Source organism: Panthera pardus, unplaced genomic scaffold, assembly GCF_024362965.1.
Source record: "Panthera pardus isolate Hobbes unplaced genomic scaffold, ASM2436296v1 HiC_scaffold_12, whole genome shotgun sequence".
In the NCBI taxonomy this organism is placed as follows: domain Eukaryota; kingdom Metazoa; phylum Chordata; class Mammalia; order Carnivora; family Felidae; genus Panthera; species Panthera pardus.
This window is the reverse complement of record NW_026526677.1, coordinates 53,368,454-53,390,462: the sequence shown is the minus strand read 5'-3', so window position 1 is coordinate 53,390,462 and position 22,009 is coordinate 53,368,454. Positions and strand designations below refer to the sequence as shown.

Genomic DNA, 22,009 nt, shown 5'->3' with positions numbered 1-22,009 from the left:
CCCACCAACAATGCAAAAGAGTTCCTCTTTCTCTGCATCCTCACCAACATCTGTTGTTGCCCGATGGTTAATGTTAGCCATTCCGATAGGTGTAAGGTGGTATTTCATTGTGGTTTTGATTTGTATTTCCCTGATGAAGAGTGATGTGGAGCATTTTTTCATGTGTCGGTTGGCCATCTGGATGTCTTTCTTGGAGAAGTGTCTATTCATGTCTTTTTCCCATTTCTTCACTGGATTATTTGTTTTTTGGATGTTGAGGTTGATAAATTCTTTATAGATTTTGGACACTAACCCCTTATCTGATATGTCATTTGCAAATATCTTCTCCGATTCTGTCAGTTGCCTTTTAGTTTTGCTAATTGTTTCGTTAGCTGTGCAGAAGCTTTTTATTTTGATGAGGTCCTGTAGTTCATTTTTGCTTTTTTTCCCTTGCCTCTGGAGACATGTTGAGTAAGAAGTTGCTGTATATTGCAATTTTTACTTATATTTTTAATTGACATTGAGGTTAAACATATATTAGATGACCATATTTCATCTTATAAAGTAATAGTAACAATCATTTGTGTACTTACTTTACAGGTCCCATGCAAAACATTTTATATACATTACCTCACATCACCTTCACTTGCACTTCATAAAATAGGTATTACAGATGGGGAAACAGAAACTCTACCAAGGAAAATGTCAGAGGCAAAGACAAATCCATTTTATTTTTATTTGTCAGGTTGTGCTCTTGACTACTAAATCCCCCAGATGATTTTAGTTATTTTTGGTTTTGCCATTTAACTCTCAAAACTCTGGGTTCTCCTTATCTCTTTTCATTAATTTTAAATTGTATTATAACAATACATGTTTTCAGTCTCATTTTTAAGTATTTATCCAATATGTCTAGATAAATTTTTATTTTTATTGTTTTTATAAACTGATTTAAATATTTAACATTTAAATACATTAATAGCTATATGTATATCTTTTCTGTCTTATTACATTGCTTAATCATAGAAAATTGACTATAAGCAAGGATTTGAGTATTATTCATATTAATTTCATTACTTTCATTTTCTCATCTCTAAATTAGCATTACTTTATAAACATTATAGAGTTCTTATGAGGATTAAATGAGTTACTATATGTAATATGCTTAGAATGTCGTTAAACATATACTTATGTATATTTGCTATTATAATTATTGTTTTTTATTTTCATTCATCTTAAGATACCTTTTTTCACATTTAACAACTGCAAAACATCTTTTTTAAATTAGCTAATTAATTAATTTAATTTGAGAGAGAGAGAGAGTGCATGCAAGCAGAGGAGAAGGGCAGAGGGAGAGAGAGAGAATCCCAAGCAAGCTCCATGCTTAGCATGGAGCCCAATGCAGGGCTCCATCCCACAACCCTGGGATCATTACCTGAGCTGAAATCAAGAATTGAACACTTAGCCAACTGAGCCACCCAGGTGCCCCTACAAAACATCTGTTAATTTTGAATTAATTAGGGACACCGGGGTGGCTCAGTCGGTTGGGCGTCAGACTTTGGCTCAGGTTATGATCTCATGGTTCATGGGTTTCAGGCCCTCGACAGGCTCTGTACTGACAGCTGAGAGTCTGAAAACTGCTTTGGATTCTGTGCCTCCCTCTCTCTTTGCCCCTCTCTCGCTCATGCTCTGTCTTTCTTTCTTTCTCAAAAATAAATAAACATTAAAAAAAAATAAAAATAATTATATATTCACAGAAAGTTGCATAATAACTATGTACTGGAAGTTCATGTTTCTCTCTATCAACCTGTTTTCCCAAATGGTAACACCCCATGTTAGTTAACACAATATCAGAACTGTAAGGTTGACATTGGTACAAACCACAGAACTTAATAGACTTTATCAGTTTTATGTGTACGATTTGTATGTGTGCTTGTGTGTGTATAGTTCTTTGTGTGTGTGTGAGTGTGTGTGAGCATATATGCCTGTAGTTGTAAATAATTCTATGACGTTAGATTCACAGAACCTCCACCATAGTTATGATACAGAATTATTCATCACCACTTATGATACCTTTTGTTGCCTTATCCACATCCCTCTCCTTCCATACCTAGCCCCTGGCAATCACTAATTGGGTGTTCATCTCTAAAATTTTGTTATGAATGATACGTAAATGGAATCATACAGCCCATAACCTTTAGAGACTGGGTTTATTTCACTCAACATAATTTGCTTGGTATTCATCCACATAGTTCTGTGTATCAATTTATTGTTTATTTCTTTTTATTGTGTAGAATTCCCTGTTATTCTACCATGGATGTACAAGGGATGTACCATAGTGTTTTTAAACATTCATATGTTAAATGACGATTCAGTTGTTTCCAGTTTGGGGCTATGAATTAAGCTGCTATGAACACTCATGCATAGGTGTTTGTGTAGATGTAAGTTTTCATTTCTCTGAGATTAATGCTTCAGTGTGCAATTCTGGGTTGCACGCTAAATGAATATTTAATTTCATAAGAAGCCAGAAGTCTGTATTCCTGAGTGGCTCTACCGGTACACGTGAGTGATCTAGTTTCTTTGTATCCTCACCAACATTTGGTGTCCTAGTTTTTTTTTTTTTTTTTTTTTGTCATCGGTATTTTTTATTTCAGTCACTCTGATAGCTATGCCATTGTGGTTTTAATGTGCATTTCTCTAATTGCTAATGATGTGCATTTTCCATGTGCTTGTTTGTCACATTTCTCCTGTGACATATTTCTCAATGAAATATGTTTGTGTAATTTGTCTGTTTCCTAGTTGAATTCGTTGTGTTTTTACCGCTAAGTTTTAAGGATTCTTTACATATTGTAAACGTAAGGCCTTTGGCAGATGTGTGGTTTGCAAATAAATTTTCCCAGCCCATAGCTTGTCTTCATTCTCTTAATGGGACTTTCTCCGAGTAAAAAGTTTTAATTTTTAAAACTTTTTAAAGTTTTTAAGTTGATAAGCCCGGTTTATTGATTTTTTCCTTTTACAGGTTGTGCTTTTGGTGTCATCTTAAAACTCTTCATCTTGCTCCAGATTTTGGAGAGATTTTCTTCTGTTTCTTCCAAATGTTTTATGAGTATTCATTCTATATTTAAATCTATGATCAATTTTGAGTTAACTTTCTTTCCTTCCTTCCTTCCTCCCTCCCTTTCTCTCTCCATTTTTCTTCTTTCCTTCCTTTCTTCCTCCTTTCTTTCTTTCTTTCTTTCTCTTTCTTTCTTTCTTTCTTTCTTTCTTTCTTTCTTTCTTTCTTTCTTTCTCTTTCCCTCTTTCTTTCTTTCTTCCTCCCTTCCTCCCTTCTTCCCTACCCTTCCCTTCTTTTCCTTTCCCTCCCCTTCCCTTCCCTTCTTTTTGGCCTATGATTGTTCATTGCTCCAGCACCATTTGTTGACAAAAGCTGTTCTTCCCCCATTAAATTACTTCTGTATAATTAATTGTCCAAAATCAGGTGGACATATTTATGTAGGCCTGTTTTGGGGTTTACTATTCTGTTCCAGTGATCTCTGCATTTATCCTCTGCCACTGACACACTATTGTTGATTATTATGGCTAAATAGTTAGCTTTAACTTCAAGTAGAGTGATTTCTCACACATCATTCTTCTTTAAAATTGTTCTATATATTTCAGGTCCTTTGCTTCTCCTTATAGATTTTAGAATAAGTGGGTCTATGACTACCAAAAATGTTGCTGGGATTTTGATAGGAATTTCATTAGATATATAGATAAAATTTGGAAAGATTGATATATGATCTTTTTATTATGCTGAGTCTTCTGATTCATGAACCTAGTATGCCTCTCCATTTATTTACGTCTTCTTTGGCTTATTTCTACAGCATTTTCTAATGGTCAGCATACAGATCTAATGCATATTTTGCTAACTTTATATGTAAGCACTTTTTTCTTTAGATGTATTTGAAAATGGTACTTTTTCGTTTCAATCTCCACATATTTTTTAGGATATGAGAGGAATATGCAAACTCAGAGTTTGCTGACTTGAGAAAACAGACACTACAAATAAAGATATAAATAAGCATTTGAATAACACTTGTGATAATGGACCTTGTTGGGTCCCATGGTCAAAGATACCTACCTGAAGAAGGAGACTTTAATGACAGATATGAAGGATTAGTTGGACTTGGTTAAGTAAATTAGGAGGGGCAGAGAGTTCAGGAGACAAAACCACATGACATGAGAAGGAGCTTGACTCTGGTGAGGTACTGTAAGAAGGGCAGCAGGAATGGAATACAATGATCGGCTTTAACTAAGACCAGAAACTCTCCGTGATCCCCTCACTAAGTGCCAGGTAGACATTGTTAATAACTTAAGTTTAAGGGGCGCCAGGGTGGCTCAGTGGGTTAAGCGTCCGACTTTGGCTCAGGTCATGATCTCGTGGTTCCTGAGTTGGAGCCCCACATCAGCCTCTGTGCTGACAGTGTGGAGCCTGCTTCAGATCCTTGGTCTCCCTCTTTCTGTTCCTCCCCCATCCATGTGTGTGCACAAGAGCGTGTTCTCTCTCTCTCTCTCAAAAATAAATATTAAAAAAATTGAATTAAATTGTAAACCTAAAAGCAACGGACACCCAAGGAAATGTTTTGTTTTCAAACATGGCGTGATCATATTTCCATTGCAGAAGATAATTTTGGTTGTTCTGTAAAGAATGTATGTTGGGTATGTAGAGTGTGTTAATCAGGAAAATCATCAGGAGGCCATAGGGCAGAAAAGAGGTGATGCCAGTGTGGAAAATAGTGTTAGAATGAGAACGAAAAAAGTAGATGGAGTTTTAGATATATATCTTCTGATGGCATGTGGAGGGTGGGTGGTTTCTTGTATTTGTGTGGGTTTGTGTGAGGGGCCCCAGTGGAGGGAGAGCAGTGCCCAGACATGACTGAGACCATGCATGTCTCCTTCACTGTCTTGCCTCTCCAGCCTGCCCACAGTACCCACATTCATTATTAATCCTATCTCTTCTGGAATCTCTGAACTGACCTTAAATCTAGGCTTACAGTACAGTCCTCCTGGCTATGCAGTTTGTGAGAGGGGTATTTGTCACGTGGGTGTGAAAAAAGGCATGTTGCAGTGTGAAACATAGCTCATAACTGAGGTGATCTATTTATCTAAATCTATAGCTGTTGATTGATTTTATCCTGGCTTCCTTTCTTTATGCTTTGAAATGAATCCTTTTTAGAATGCAGTTTGGTTTATTTTAAACATTGTTACCTTGGCTTTATTTCAAGAAATAGAGTAAGTTGATTAGAAAATCACAGATAATGAAAAAAAATTTTTAATGTTTATTTATTTTTGAGAGAGAGAGACAGAGTGTGAGTCGGGGAGGGGCAGTGAGAGAGGGAGACACAGAATCTGAAGCAGGCTCCAGGCTCTGAGCTGTCAGCACAGAGCCCTACACGGGGCTCAAACTCAAAAACTGTGAGATCATGACCGGAGCCGAAGTCAGCCACTTAACTGACTGAGCCACCCAGGTGCCCTAATCATAGATAATTTTAAAATTTGATCTGATTATAAAAGAATTCATCATTGTAAAAAAAAACTAAACAAACAAACTTTATTCTCAAACAAAAACTTCCTTATATCTTATTTCTTGCTGCCTTTTTAAGCAAACTGAACATAATAGTTAAAAAGTGATGTGATATTCATTTTCTAGGTGTAGAATTAACACAAAATTGTCCTATTTGACGTTATCTCAGCTTCTTAGATCTCTTATTTGATGTTGGCTGTTTTTTTGTTTTTTGGGGTTTTTTTTGGAAAATTCTTAGCCATTTTTACTTTGAATACTTTTTGTGATCCTGGTCCATTCTCTTTTTTTTCTCTTGGTATTCCAGTTAAACATATATTACATATTAGGAAATTGACCCACAATTCTTTGGATATTTTCTTTTCTCCCCCCTTTTCATTCCTTTTTCCCTTGCATTTCATTTTATTGTGGGGAATTCTTTAGACATATTTCATAATGGTTCTTTCACCTTCCCTTTGCCAGAGAAAAGACAAGATTTTCTTTTTCCCCCTTGGCTCTTCATTAGTGGACCTGATTTGGTTTTCTTGGAAATAAATTCCCAGACTGTGTGAGGTAGTCCCCTAACTTGGTTTCTCCCAGGAATTTCTCACTCTCAAGCTATCCAGGCTTGGCCTCTAGCAATTCATTAAAATTACCATTTTAGGGGCACCTGGGTGGCTCAGTTGGTAAGTGTCCCACTCTCAGTTTCGGCTCAGGTCATGATCTCATGGTTCCAAGTTCGAGCCCCACATTGGGTTCTTGTGCTGACCTTCTCTCTCTCTCTCTCTGCCCCTCTTCCACTCATGCTGTCTCTGTCTCTTTCTAAATAAATAAACGGAAAAAATTACTAAAAAATAAAATTACCATTTTAATGCACCTATTAGTTGATGACTCATGCAACTTCTCTAGGTAAGTAGATGGAGGCTGTTATTGTCTGCATTTACCTATCTTCTGACTCTAGATTCGAGGGTGGTGGTTTATCCTATGGCCTCAGTTCTCTGTGGCACCCAGGAAAAGACATTGATGTTGTTTGTTCAGCTTTTTTCTTTCTTTCTTTCTTTCTTTCTTTCTTTCTTTCTTTCTTTCTTTCTTTCTTTCTTTTCTTTCTCTTCCTTCCTTCCTTTTTCTTCTTCTTCTTCTTCTTTTTTTTTTAGTATAGTTGACACCCAATGTTTCTTTAGTGCCCGCTGTACAACATAGTGATTCAACTTCTCTATATGGTATATGCTATGCTCACAAGTACAGCTACCATGTGTCACCATACAAACTTATTATAACATCATTGACCATATTCCCTGTGATGTGCCTTTTATTCCCATGACTTATTCATTCCATATCGGGAGAACTGTATCTCCCGCTCCCCTTCATCATCCCTCCCCCCTTCTCTCTGGTCACCACCAGCTTATTCTATTTATAGGTCTGATTCTGCTTTTTGTTTGTTCATTTGTTTTGTTTTATTTTGCTCTTTTAGATTCCACATGTGAATGAAATCATGGTATTTGTCTTCCTCAGTCTGACTTACTTCACTTAGCATAATACACTCTAAGTCCATCCATTTTGTTGCAAATGGCATTTTCTTATTCATTTACTTATTGATGAATACTTAGGTTGCTTCGATATCTTGGCTATTGTAAATAATGCTACGAAAAACACAGAGGTACATACATTTTTTTTTTGAATTAGTGTTTTCATATTGTTTGAGTAAATACCCAGTACTGGAATTATTGTATCATATGGTAGTCCTAGTTTTATTATTACTTTTTTAAGTAGGCTTCGCAGTCAGTGCAGAACCCAACATAGGGCTTGAACTCACAACTCTGAGATCAAGAGTTGGATGCCTAACTGACTGAACCATCCAGGCACCCCCTTTTTTAAAAAAATTTTTGAGGAACCACCATACTATTTTCCACAGTGGCTGTACCTCTTTGCATTCCCACCAACAGTACACGAGGGTTCCTTTTTCTCCATATCCTCACCAACACTTGTTATTTCTTGTCTTTTGGATTTTAGTCATTCTGTTCGGTTTTTTTCTTACTGTAAAGTTGGAAGTAATGGCTTTTAAATTCTTTACATGTTGGAACTAAAACTGCAAGTGTCCGATATTCTTTTCTAATTCTCAGTAATTATGTTTCACTAGAAACTTGTTCCTTTCTTTGCCCAGCCAAGTCTCCATTTTTCAGTTGGCTTGTTCACATTAGGACTTACAGTGACACAGGAAGACTCCGGAGTGCTGGGACGCACGGGTGCCCTCAGCAGTGGTGTAAGTGGGTCAGTGTTTCTCCTCTCCTGATGAGCCTCACTCTTTCCTGTCAGGAATGAAGAAAGGCCTGTTCTGAGTCTCCAGTGACAGAGAAGGTCAAATGGTGTTGCCATACTTGGTAATATCCCCAGGTCTTGGGCATTTTCATTGACAACTATCCTTTTACCGACACCTAAAATGAGACAAATAGAATTAATGGGCTGTTTGGCCAAGCAGTTTCTGCTCTGGTCCCTTCTTTGCCAGGGAGTCTTCAACCCCTCCATCTCCTGGTGACCTTTGATGAGGGAAGGGATATCAAATCAGATATATCCAGCCTTTCTGGGTGTGGACACACACCCTTATCTCCAGCACTCATCCATGGAAACTGGCAGAAATCAGCTTCTGTCTATTTCTGTTAGACCCCTGCATACCAGTCAGTATATTGCAACAATGAGGCTCTGGCTCACTAGGGACATCCTACACTCTCTTGAATTATTGACAGGCAACTCTCCAGGGATATTCAAGTCTTTCATCCTCTGAAATTCCTAGTCCCGAGTTCAAGATGAGAAAGTGGTTGGGGGGGGGGGGAAGGGGGGGGCTTGTTAGCAAACCCCAACAAAGAAATCTCCAGGCTAAGGGCCATGATCTTTTCACAGAGCATCCTGGCCCAAGAAATGGCGCCCTCTGCTGTGAGCTGCTTCTAAAATTTCCATTTTGAAGAAAAGACCAGAGAAGCAATCTGAATTCAAAATACACAATCCAGTGGGCATCAAGTGTGGATTCTCACCATCCAGGAATCCATCCTACGGCTTTCTCTTTCCCATCATCTCTGAAAGTATATGTGGTTATAAGGCCATCTTTTATTTCTGGGGCCTTAGGACTATGCTGGGTCATAATTAGGGATGTGGTATCCACCATGGAAAGTTTGGGTGGGCTCAGGAGAATCTCAGGGCATAAGGAACCTTCAGTCTGCAAGACTGTTCATGGACAAGGAGCAAGCAGCAGTATACAGAGCCATCACCAAATGGCGATCAGAAGTTTTTCAACCCTGGGAACCTGAGACCCTCACTGGAATAAACATAGGATCTGCACTCAATTGTGTGAGATTCTAGAGATTTTCCATTTCATCTGAAGATGATGCTGGGCAATCTCTTGATCCTGACTGCACCCCAGATCTATTTTGTTTTTGTTAATCTCAGCACCTTCAACCTTCCCCCCTCTGCAGTGCCTCTCTCAGGCTGTGCACCACCCAGTGCAAGTGACTCATCTAGTCCCCCTCGGGTAGGAAAGAGGAATTGTTTTTCTCCTCAGGGTTGCTTTGTAGCTGAGACCCTACAGGTGAGGTACTATCTCCTAAATGTTTTAAGTTATTCTTGAGAATATTGGAGACTTAAGAAGCATGGTCATAATTGTCTTCAAGTTGTTTGGTTGGGGGGTGGGGGGACACCTCATAGTACATAAATAAGTGTTAATTATCTTTCTACCAGAAATGCTATTGTGTCACGTGGTCATCTTGAACACACTCAGACAATTTTAGAATATTTCTATTTAATGTGGGATACGAGTACCTTTTTTTTAATGTTGATTTATTTTTGAGAGAGAGTTTGATACAGTGCCAGCAGGGGAGGGGCAGAGAGAGATGGAGACACAGAATCTGAAGCAGGCTCCAGGCTCTGAGCTGTCAGTCACCCCTGAATACCTTTCTATTGTGTTGTAAGAAAGCTGAAGCAAACATCACATTTTGCAGGTGGTATCTGTGGTCCCTCACATATTCTCAGAGACCTCGGATTTTACTCTTCATTCGGTGAATGTGCCACTTGGCACTGATGAATACAAATGTTCTGAAATGTCTTCTGGAGATGGGCTGGAGCTGCGTCCGTGGAGCTGGGGCCCAGGAGTCTGTGAGTCTGCACTGTGCTGTGCTGGTTGGTATCAGCAGTGTCCTATCTCCTGCCCCTTCCCTTCTGAATCATTCGCTCTCAAAGGACCACAACTGGAGGCAAATGCAACAGCACAGGGTGTTCTGTAAAGCTGGGTCAAGGATTCCAGTTTTAAAAAGCTTTTTTTTAATGTTTATTTACTTTTGAGAGAGAAAAAGAGAGAGAGAGAGAGAGAGACAGAGAGACAGAGAGACAGAGCACGAGTTGGGGAGGGGGAAAGAAAGAGGGAGACACAGAATCCGAAGCAGGCTCCAGGATCGGAGCTGTCAGCACAGAGCCTGACGCAGGGCTCGAACTCATAAACCGGGAGATCATGACCTGAGCTGAAGTCAGCCGCTTAACTGACTGAGTCACGAAGGCGCCCCGAGGGTTCCAGTTTTAGAGAGCTGCCCAGCCCCTTCCTGTCTGCAAACCTCCATCTTCCCTCACCCAGGGAAATTTGCTTTTGAAAGAGTATATTAACATATAAAATATATGAAACTAAATTTCAGTAGAAAGAATTAGGTGATCATTTTTCCCTCACCCAGGGAAATTTGCTTTTGAAAGAGTATATTAACATATAAAATATATGAAACTAAATTTCAGTAGAAAGAATTAGGTGATCATTTTACACAAACTAACAAGGCAAAAGGTAGCCCAAACTAATGAAATTGTGGATGAAAGTAGTTCATTACAGATAATTAAAAATAGTAAAAAAAAATACATAATTCTATACTAATAAGCTTTAGAATTCTGTGAACAAAGTCTATTAAAAAAAACAGAAAAGCTTTATAAGAAAATAAAAATTACAAGATGTACACAATTATCCTCCATGTGCATTGGGCCTCATGCATGCTGATATTTGAAGAGACCCAGGCTTCTGACTTCCTTCTGCGAGTGCAAGCTCGAAGAGCAGAGAGCCCCGCTGGGCCCTGCCGTGGGACGGTGTGGGTACTGTGGGCACGATGAGAGGGAAGTCAGGGGACCTGGCAAGCTGACACTTTACTCCCGCACTGGGATCTAGGTGGTGGCTGTCATCCTCCTTCAGATAACTCCCCATCTCTCTCCCTGCCTGTGGAAATCAGTCTTGATGACGTGACGCTTGTCCACATCTTGTGGCCTTTCTTCTGCTTACCTAGAGCTCCAAGTAGTGTCCCATGAAACTATTTGGAGATTCCCAAACACACCAAACTTGCTCCTCCTTCCATCCAAGGTGGGGATGGGTTAAATAGGTGATGGAGATTAAGGAGTGCACTTGTTGGGATGAGCACTGGGTGATGTATGGTATTGTTGAGTCACTATATTGTACATCTGAAACTAATATTACACTGTATGTTAACTAACTGGAATTAAAATAAAAATTAAAAAATCAAAAAAATAATGAAACAGAAAACATAATTTTCTTTTGTAATCAATGTTGTTGTGGTATGTGTTATGGGTATAACATACACCCTTTTAGAGTATGCAATTTGAGGGGCGCCTGGGTGGCTCAGTCGCTTAAGCTTCCGACTTCGGCTCAGGTCATGATTTCACGGCTTGTGAGTTCCAGCCCCGCGTTGGGCTCTGTGCTGACAGCTCAGAGCCTGGAGCCTCTTCGGATTCTGTCTTTCTCTCTCTCTCTGCCCCTCCCCCACTCACACTCTGTTTCTCAAAAGTAAATAAACATTTAAAAAATATATAGAGTATGCAGTTTGATTAGTTTTGACAAAGTTTTACACCTGTGTGACTACTACACAAATAGACTTCAGAGAATTTCTAATACTCCAAAAAGCTCTTCTGGTCCTTTGTAGCCAACTCTTCCAGAACCCTCCATCCCTCGTCTGCCCAAGTCCCATCTATTTCCTAGGAGGTGGTGGTGTGCTCTTTGGGGGCAAATGGAACATGGTACCTGAAGGGATCAAATTGGAAGGCCAAACTGAGGGCCTGTGCACAACCATGAAAGGAGTAGGAGACCCTTGGTTCCTAGCTGGCCCAGGAAGCAGAGAGGGTTAAAACAGACTTTCAGCCTCACACTGTAGACATTTTGGACTGGATGTTTCTTTGCTGTGGGAGCTGTCTTGTGCATTGCAGAGTGGTTAGCAGTGCCTCTGGCCTCTACCCACTAGATGGCAGTAGCATCCCCCAGTTATGACAGCCAAATTTGTCCTCTGAGTTGGTTAAATGTCCCTTAGGGCAAACCCTCCCTCCCCCACTAGAGAACCACTGAGGTAAAACATTTCATACCCAGTGGCCCTACAGGACTGTAGCCCCTTGGGCCCAGAAGCTTCTTCCCCTTCCTTCTTCCTGCCAGCCCTGAGGTTTCACTTTCACTTCCCAGTCGGCTGGTCAGGAGCTGCTACATGCAGGCCCAGCGCCTGTTCCCTGTTCAGTCAGTAAATGCTGACCACGCCCGCCCTGGCTTTGCTTCGCCACTAAAATCAGGAATCAAGACTTCTCCGCTGGGGCCTCAAGGTGCGTGGGGAGGTTGGGGGGAGGGGCAGAGGGTGGGAGACTCCAGAAGGAAGGTGCTACGCAAAGGTGTGTGAGTTCAGTATGTGGCTCAGACTTGCTCTGAAAGGAAGAAAAGCCAGTCTTCAGGCTTCCTGCTCTGAGCGCAGACAGACGGAAGCCAAGATTCTGGAGACAGATGGCCTGGAGAGAAAGGAGTTCTCAAGAGGTGGAGGGCATTGTTTCTTTCCTGGAGGGGCCCTTCTTTCTCTGGGCTGTGTCCATCTTCACTCGTCCCTTTCCTATTCTATAATTTTAATTGTCTACCTTGCTGAGGAGAACTGGAATCCTCTCCCTTTCTCTCTCTCTTTCTCCAAGATGAATAGAAAGTGTCTTCTCCTCTGCCCACCACTACCTCCTTGAAGAAAAGCTGACAAAAGAGGTCCCTGTTTTCCAAACGTATAGCAACCCAAGCTCCTAGAGTGAGTGGGGCAGGAGACAGAATGGAGTTTTGGGGACATGGCTGGATAATATTGAAGAGGAGGATTCTCTCACTCCCTTACGGAGAACCAGCTGCGGGGTGGTCTGTGGCCTTCCTGAATCTCAGCTGTTGGCCTGCCACCTGCCTCTGTGGCCCCCTTTTATCCCGTGTCCTTTGAAGTTCAGTCTCAGGAGTCTCCTGGCGCTTCCCTGAAGAGCATACACTTCCTTCCAGTAGTCCACTGACCCCACATCCTTACCTGCCTGAGAGTTCTTTCTTCCTCATTCTTCTCTGAAGACACACCTTTGCATGCTTACCTCAATTCTCACTATTGTTCTTTACTCAGAGCTAATTAACAGGAGCTGATTATTGCTCAGAAGGGGCCCAGAGATCCAATGGTCTTGCTAAGAAATTTGCTCCGTGACTGATGGTGACTGTGTCCCACCTTGAGCTCACCTGTGAGCAATTTGCACACTGATGGATTTGTTACATACCTTCTGACACACCCATTCTGTCCTGTATTCCCACTTTTCAGGAGTCATGGTTATGGTCTTCCTGGGAGCCTATGCTTTGCTCCTGAAATGGGTCCATTTTTGCCCAGACACTGATTGTCTCCCCAGGGTCCAAAACAAGGCCCAACCCATAGGATGAAATGGATTTATTTATTTATTCACTTAAACAGTTAATTCATAGGAACTAACACTGCTGTTGTAAAAAAAAAAAAAAAAGTGCAATGAATATGCATTCAACTTGCAGTAAATGTTAAATACATATAAGAACTTACAGTCTGGTTGGGGAGAGATTGTAAACAAACAGATAACTGATATGTACACAAGAAGGTGACTAATATTACTGGGGAACAGTTTTTAAGTATTGAATGTAGTGACATGGTAAAGGCCTTGCAAATTTAAGTAGTTTTCATGAAGGCCTCATTGTGAGGAGATATTTGAGTAGAATCTTAAGAATGTGAGGGATTTAAAGGCTTTAGCATGGGTTTCTTCCTGCGATTGAAAGGAGGCCAGTGTGGGCTGGGGTAGAGTATGCAGGGGGAAGAGAAGGAGGTGGCTTTGGGAAAGAGTAGGACAGTAGGAGGAGGTGTCTAATGTGGCCTTACCTAGAGCATAATGATGACCAGCTGATATTGGACGACATGCATTTGAATAGACAGGACTGGTGTCTGCTTTGAAGGGCACTCTGGTCCGTGACATAAGAACAGCCATGGCAGCACACTGAAGAAGAGCAATCAGTGATAGTTTCAGGGAGAGCGATTTTCCAGAATTCAGGCAGGAGACACAGGTGGCTCCTTCCAGGATGGTGGCAGTGGAAATGATTGGAACTAACGTGAAGAAAACACTCTTAGCAACTTTTTTAAAAAAATTTTTGTTAATGTTTATTTTATTTTTGAGAGAGAGAAAGAGAGAGAGCGTGAGCAAGGGAAGGGCAGAGAGAGAGGGAGACACAGAATCCAAAGCAGGTTCCAGGCTCTGAGCTGTCAGAACACAGCCCCACGCAGGGCTTGAACTCATGAACCGTGATACCATGATCTGAGCTGAAGCTGGACACTTAACCAACTGAGCCACCCAGGCGCCCCACTCTTAGCAACTTCTGATGAACTAATGAGGCCAGAAGCAATTTTATAAAAAGTGGTCCTATGCTACAAAAAGACTTTTTAAAAATATGATTTTTCAAAAACATATTTACCAGAGAGCTAGAGCTCTTGAAGAGAGGGTCATGAATAGTGTGGATTGGTGACATATTTAGTTTTGGATTCTAAGGAGTTCCTGAAGTAGGAACTCTGAATACAGAGGAATGGGGAGAGGAGATTGCATTATATGCAACCTGAGTTGCCCAGGTCTCTCCATGTCAAAAACAGGTCCTGCTTTGCCCACTGGCAGTTTCTGGCCTAGGAAACCAAGGGAAGTGTCTAGGATGCCATCTGGAAACTTTAAGGAACATCTTTCCCTGCACTCCACTTCTTGGAGATATTTTATTTTACTATACAACCTGCAAAGATGTGCAGAGTTGCATTATCAGAGTCCAGATGTTAGAAGAATCAAGTGTAGGATACGATCATCTGACACTTGTGGCAGTCAGCTGACCTGGGACTTCCATCAGGCAGATACTACTTGTACTCCCTTCCTATCTTCCTGATTGCTGCTGGGCTCTCGGGTCACTCTTGGACATTGGAGAGGTCCCTGCCTATGCATGGGGGCTTTTCCTCCTTCTGTGGCCAGTGTGGTGGCAACTGCTTTGATATCAACTTCTTATAGCCCCACTGTGAAAAGAAGGTTTATAGCCCCATGGTAGAATGCATGGTCCACACCCCTGTAGACTCTAGGTATTTCTCAGCATTGATTGGATACTGTGAAAGATAGCAGAGAACCCCACTCCTGTTAGCCCCACTTTTGGCTAATAGCTTCAGTTGCAAGCAAGGGTGGACATTATGTTGTGTAAACCTCTGGTCTTGCCAGTCATTAGAGCCTTGATCTGACCATTGTCACTGGAGCTAGGAGCTAAAAGCATATGGTTTTGGGACAATTTTCAGTGTCTGTACCATTGGCTAGATTACATTGGTCAGCCCACAGCTTTCTGTTTCACTTTATGGATGATTGGAGAAGTGAGTATATTTCTAGACCTAAATTTATCTCCACACAGCTTTCATTATGCCCTTATTCTCTCTTTTTAGAGCAAAGGGAAGATTATAGTTTGTTACAAACCTCATCATCAAACCTTTCCAAATTATTTTCCGAAGCCTGTTGTAACAAATTATGACTGGAATAATTTATTCTTTCACAGTTCAGGAGGCCAGAAGTCCAAAATCAAGGTGTTCGCAGAGTTGGTTTCTTCTGTAGGTATTGAGGGAGAACCTCTTCTATGTCTCTCACCTAGCTTCTGGTGGTTTCCAGCAATCCTTGGCATTCTTTGCCTTGTTGCTGCATTGCTCTGGTCTCTGTTGCCATTGTCAAATGGCTGTCTTCCCTGTGTGTGGTGTGCCCTCTCTTATTAAAGGACGCTGGTCATTGGATTTAGAACCTACCTTATTTAGTATTACCTCATCTTAATTTGATTACATCTGCAGAGGCCTATTTCCCAAACAAGATTACATTCACACCGGTGACATCAGCGTGGGGGATACAATTCAATCTATGAGAACAAGTATCATGACAAAAATATCCACTGAGATCTTCCTTTTTCTTTTTCTTTTTCTTTTCTTTTCTTTCTTTTTTTTTTTTTGCCTCATAGTTCCTTGTCTAGAATGAGTCCAGGTTCTAAGAATCAGCAACATCCCCATGCCACCACTGTGTGATATGCCTTCTGACAGACAACCAGCAATAGTTTTTGGCTTGGTTTGCCATTCCCACTCATGTGACTTGGCAGGACAGAAGCAGTCAGGTTCACTTAGCTTAGCTGGGGCATACAGGACAGGAGACACAGCATATCAGCATGGCTGCCTCAGGTGAGCTCTCAATGAGGGTCTGTACAGTGCTGCAGGTGGTACCGTATCCCCTTCATCAGGTCATTTGTAAGATCTGGTGGATATGTTTGAAACTAACATAGCATAGGTAAGTCTTGGTCCAATAAGCTGATTGCCTTGTATGAGCCTTGAGCATAGCTTCCAGGCCCCAACCAGCACAAATTTCGTTACAAGAGTCACAACCCACTTGTGGAAGCTGAGGTCTGTGCTTACTGAAAATAAGTGAAAAATAAAACAAAACAAAGTGCTAGGAGAAGGTAATGCCAATGTCCTTTTTATGAGAAGAAAGGACTTAAGCCTGACGATGACCCTTTGTTCCCATACATTCAACCCAACCCCAGTCCTGTCCCTTTTATCTTACCTTTTCTCTTACCCTCATCTGCTTCTCTATTTCCTCTAGCAGCCTTTCCTCACTGATCCCTGATCTTTGGAAATAAGCTGTCTCTTTTGCATCATTTAGGAAGTCACATTTTTGGTCCCTGCAGGCATATTAATGCCAAAAGCCTAGAAACCCTCTGCACACCAGCCATACAGGCATTTTATTTTATTTTTATTTTTTTATTAAAATTTTTTTAATGTTTATTCATTTTTGAGAGACAGAGACAGAACATGAGCTGGGGGAGGGAAAGAAAGAAAGAGAGACATGGAATCTGAAGGAGGCTCCATGCTCTGAGCTGACAGTACAGAGCCCGATGTGGGGCTTGGACCCATGAACTGTGAGATCATGACCTGAGCCGAAGTTGGATGCTTAACTGACTGAGCCACCCAGGCATCCCTATTTTTTTTTTTTTGTTTACTTGTTTATTTTGAGAGAGGACCATGAGCAGGGGAAGAACAGAGAGAGGGAGGGAGGGAGAAGGAATCCCAAGCAGGCTTAATGCTGTCAGTGCAGAGCCTGATGCAGGGCTCAATCTCATGAACCTTGAGGTTACGAATTGAGCTCAAATCATGAATCAGACACGTAACTGAGCCACTCAGGCCCTAAGCCATATAAGCATTTACATTTTTTTTTTAAGTTTATTTATTTATTTTGAAAGAGACAGTGCAAGCAGGGAAGGGGCAGAGACGGAGGGAGACAGAGGATCTGAAGTGGGCTCTGTGCTGACAGCAGAGAGCCTGACGTGGGACTCGAACTCGCAAACCATGAGATCATGACCTGAGTTGAAGCCAGACGCTTAACCGACAGAGCCACCCAGGTGCCCCATAGGCATTTTAAAAGCTATAGAAGATGTATCTTCCATCAACAAGGCATTCATATAGGTGACTTCTTCTCTCTAAAATATATTTTCCCTCTTTCTCATTCCATATCCCTTCTCACACCTTTTAGGTCAACCTTTGCTTATTTAAGGGGAGATATCTTTGATATTCTCCTATTTGGGAAATTATTAGTTCCCCCAAAACATGCCCCTCTGGGTGGTAGTGTTTATCATACTTTCCAGACCTCTGAAAGAAGACCCTGAGGAATTGTATTCACCCCAAATCAACTTACTGGATGAAATAATCTTCATAAGCTACTTCATTCAATTTACACATTTCGATAAAGAAAGTACTCTGATTTCTCAAGGACTTTGGTATAAAGAATAAATAGGTCATGTGATTTACAAATTGTAACTGGTTCTAAAATTCTTAGTTGTAAAATGTCTTCTCTGTCATAGCCCTTGCAGTTTCTGTAAGTGTCTCTGGGAGTGAATATGAGGGAATGGAGGGGTTCTGAATGGGACAGGTACATTTGGAGGTAAGCACTTACGTTGAAACCATATCTGTGGTCCCAAAGTTTACCCATTGGAGAACAGAGAATCAATGAAACAAAAAGACAAAGTGTGATAAAAAAAAAAAGAAAGAAAAAGAAAAGTTCTAATCATCTATGGAGAAATGAGGAGGGTCTTTATGTATTGATCAAAGGTTACGTTCCTGTGTTCTAAGCACTAGGGATACGGCAGTGAACAAAAACAAAGTGTTGGATCTATGTGCAGATGACATTTTCGGAGTAGGATATTTAAGGAAAAGATATATATTATATAGTGATAGTAAGAAAAAGATGGCAAATGTACAACAGATAATATATTGGTAATTATTCTGTAGATAAAGTAATCATATTAGGTCCTTCTGATGAGATGATATTTAAAGAGGGCGTTGAATGAAGTATTAAGAAGTCATGCAAAAATCAAGGGGAGGTCAGTTCCAGGCTGAAAGGAGAACAAATGCAGAAGCCTGAAGCATTAGCAGCTTTCCCAGGCTACTGAATTTCATTTCTGTTTTATTTTTCCCCTCTTCTTTTTTGTCCTTTAATATTTTAGTCTTGGTTGATCCCTAGTATCTGCACAATTAGAATCTTTGCTATTCATGCCATTCTTACCTCATCCCCTTTCGATCTGCTCAGCCATCCAGGAGTCTTTTAAGCAAGAAGAGCCTCGGGAGTAAGGACAGGAAGAAGCCAGTGGACACGTACTATGGCTTTAAAAATCCTGAACATACAAGACGAGGTGTTCTGTCCCATCTGCCTGGAGCTTTTGACAGAATCCCTGAGCCTAGACTGCGGCCACAGCTTCTGTGAAGCTTGCATCACTGCAAACACCAAGGAGGCAGAGATCAGACCAGAAGGGGAAAACAGCTGTCCTGTATGTGGTGTCAGATACTCCCTTGAAAACCTATGGCCTAATCAGCATCTGGCTAACATAGTGGAGAAAATCAGAAAGGTCCAGTTGAGCCCAGAGGAGGAGCTGAAGAGAGACCTCTGTGTGCGCCATGAAGAGAAACTCCTGCTCTTCTGTAAGGAAGATAGGAAGATCATTTGTTGGCTTTGTGAGCGGTCTCAGGAGCACCATGGTCACCACACATTCCTTGTGGAGGAAGTAGTCAAGGAATGTCAGGTAGGCCCCAGGACGGAGGGAGAGAGGTAGAAGATGGTACTTGGGAAATGTCACCCTTCAGTCCTTCTTTACTCACCTTGGCACCCTGTAATCTCTTTCCATGTGTATCTCTTACACTGTGCTCAGCTTCCAATGCTTGAAGGACATTTCTGTATGTTCCTTACACTTACGTAAAGAATAAGCCTAGAGTCTAGAGCCTAGACCCTTGGCCATGAGTGGGAGGTTTTCCTTTTTGCCCTTTTCTTATATGGATGGGGAATTCCTTTCGCAAGCTTGGCTCTCATTTTCCCCCTCAGCAGGATGGTTGCTATTTAACACTGTGGATTGGATGTAGAAAGAGTGCCAGTAAGTATAGGATTTTTCCTGCCGCAGCACAGTCGATCTCTTATGAAAAGAGAGTATTAGGCTACTTGTGGTGAGGAATGGTGACTTCTGTCGCCCAGGAACAAAGGATGTATTCTCCTTAGCTTTTCTCCCATATCCTAGATTCTAATCACAATTTTTGTAACCTGGTCTCTTCTGAGATCAGCCTGATTTCTTCCCCATTTATTCTTTGCTGAGAAAACTCATAGGTTGACTTTGATGTGACTTTTTCCTCATAGGAGAAGCTCCAGGCTGCTCTGGAGAGGTTGAAGACAGAGCAGCAGAAAGTTGAGAAGCTAGAAGCTGACATCAGAGAAGAGAGAACTTCCTGGAAGGTATGAGGAGACTCTTTCTGAGAGGTTTTGGACAAAAGAATCTTGGCAGGACCTTCAGTTCAAATCACAAGGAAGACCCTTCCTCTTTGTTCCCTGGCACAGAATGCATCCAGAAGCCATTTAATTAGTTCTCCTTTTTGTCCAGTCTCTGTTGCAGTTGAGGGCTGGAGAGTGGATATGTTACAAGTACATGCAGGTATTTGGAATTGAGTACAAAGACAGACTCTTTGGCAAGGAAGAGTGGAAAATTCTGTCTTCAATTCCTCTTTTCCAGTGAGGCTCCAACACTTCCAGTGGAAGACACTAGGCAAAGGACCAAGATTTCCCCCCAGGTTCAAACTTGGGAACATGGTAATGCAGGCAGGCATGAGTGTTCAGTACAGCTATCTACAACATAAACCTCATTTAGTGTTTTTGTTTTTGTTTTTTAAGTAGGCTGCATGCTCGGCACGAAGCCCGATTTGGGCCTTGAACTCACAACCCTGAGATCAATATCTGAACTTAGATCAAGAGTTGGACGCTTAACCCAGTGAGCCGCCCGGGCGCTCCTAAATGTAAAAACTCACTTGGGTTTTGCATTTCATCCCAGGGTTGGCCTAGATAAGACAGTCTGAGGCCTGTTTTGGTATGTACTGAAAGGAAAATAGCAGGAAAAATACCCAGCTTTCTCAAAATTTGCCCCTGTGCCCTTATTCTCCTATCGGTTAGAACTCAATGAAAAATATTTCTTTTACTGGCTTCTAATCCCTTCCACGGTAGGCTTTCAGGCTAATAGACTCTTTACCTCTCTTGTGTGTCCAACCTTGCAGTACCAGATACAGACTGAGAGACAAAGGATAAGAACAGAATTTAATCAGCTTAGAAGCATCCTGGACAGTGAAGAGCAGAGAGAACTGCAAAAATTGGAAGAAGAGGAGAAGAGAATACTGGATAACTTGGCTGAGGCTGAGGATGATCTGGCTCAGCAGAACCAACTGGTGAAAGAGCTTATCTCAGATCTGGAGCATCGCAGTGAATGGCCAACAGTGGACCTGCTGCAGGTAAGAAGAATCCCTCAGTCTGGAATTCTTCAAACATAGTCTAAGTTACCTTCTTTTCTGTGTCCTTGGGCTCTAATCCTGGTGTTGACACTAAAAGGTTCCTTTGGTCTTCTGGAGCCCTTCTCTATTGGAGATATATATCATGGGCAGTTGAATATAAGCATTCCAGGGGAGTGTCCTACTTTATTATTTTATGAAGTAAGGGAATACATTTGACCTTGGACAGAAGATCTATGGTATCCAGTGATATTCTCTAGGCTCCTATTATCTTTGATCTAGTGTTGGACATTTGTCTAGTTCTTTTCATTCATCTTAGCCACAGGCAAATACATGAATTTTCAGCTTTCAGAAATATATCCTTTTTTTAATTAAAAAGTGTGTATTTATTATCACAAACTTCTCTTGTTAGTTTTTTTTTAACACAAAGAGATAGAATACTGAGCCTTTTCTTGTGAGGATCGGCACACATATGCATAGAAAGTATTATACTTGAGTCGTGTGAATCTCTGTGCAAGTGTGAATGTGTCTGTGCCAGGAAAGGTTGCTGGTGTCAGGAAAGCATGCTGGTGCAAATCTTTATTATTTTTTTAATTAAAAAAATTTTTTTTAATGTTTATTTTTGAGAGAGAGAAAGAGACAGTGTGAGCAGGAGAGGGGCAGAGAGAGAGGGAGATACAGACTCTGAGGCAGGCTCCAGGTTCTGAGCTATCAGCCAGAGTCCATCACATGGCTGAACTTAAGAGCGGTGAGATCATGACCTGAGCTGAAGTGGGACACTTAACCGACTGAGCCACCCAGGCACCCCACTTTTTTTTTTAAATTAAAAAAAGTGTATTTATTTTGAGAAAGACTGAGAAAGCACAAGTGGGGGAGGGGCAGAGAGAGAGGAGAGACAGAATCCTAAGCAGGCCCTGTGCTGTCAGCTCAAAGCCCAAGGTGGTGCATGAAACCACTGTAGATCATGATCTGAGCCGAAATCAAGAGTCTGATGCTTAACAGACTGAGCCACCCAGGCATCCCCTACTATATATCTACAGACTTGAGGGAACAATTTGAACTAATGTTAAAATTTAGACAAGTTTTTTTTTTTTTAAGCATTAATAGTCTGACTATGGTCCTGAGCATGAAGCATGATGGTCATTCAGGGAATTACAGACTTTTCATATTTTTGCTTGACTTCTTGTATATCTTCTTGCCTTTCTTTGCTGGATTTCCAAACACTTCTTTTGTTTTATTCTTGATATCAAGCAGAAGGATAATTGATTTTCATGTGTTGGCTGGTTTCCTTTGTCTCTGATGCTTGCATCATACCTTTCTTTTTTTGTATCAGAATCACCTAGAGTGC

General features: G+C 41.2%; 1 protein-coding gene across 3 annotated transcripts in view; it reads left to right on the top strand.

Annotated features, from left to right (window-relative positions):
* The first annotated feature begins 11,852 nt into the window (after positions 1-11,852).
* TRIM34 (tripartite motif containing 34) overlaps positions 11,853-22,009 on the top strand; it is a 38,060-nt gene continuing 27,903 nt past the window's right edge. Inside the window, exons 1-4 of one of the 3 annotated variants that reach the window (XM_019438036.2) lie at positions 11,853-12,124; positions 18,445-18,926; positions 19,529-19,624; positions 20,434-20,664. In XM_019438036.2, coding sequence (XP_019293581.2) covers positions 18,507-18,926; positions 19,529-19,624; positions 20,434-20,664 — 747 coding nt within the window. In that variant the 5' untranslated portion in view covers positions 11,853-12,124; positions 18,445-18,506. Of the gene's footprint in view, positions 12,125-18,436; positions 18,927-19,528; positions 19,625-20,433; positions 20,665-22,009 lie in introns of all 3 variants that reach the window. The other 2 variants (XM_019438034.2, XM_019438033.2) reach the window with 2 other exon arrangements.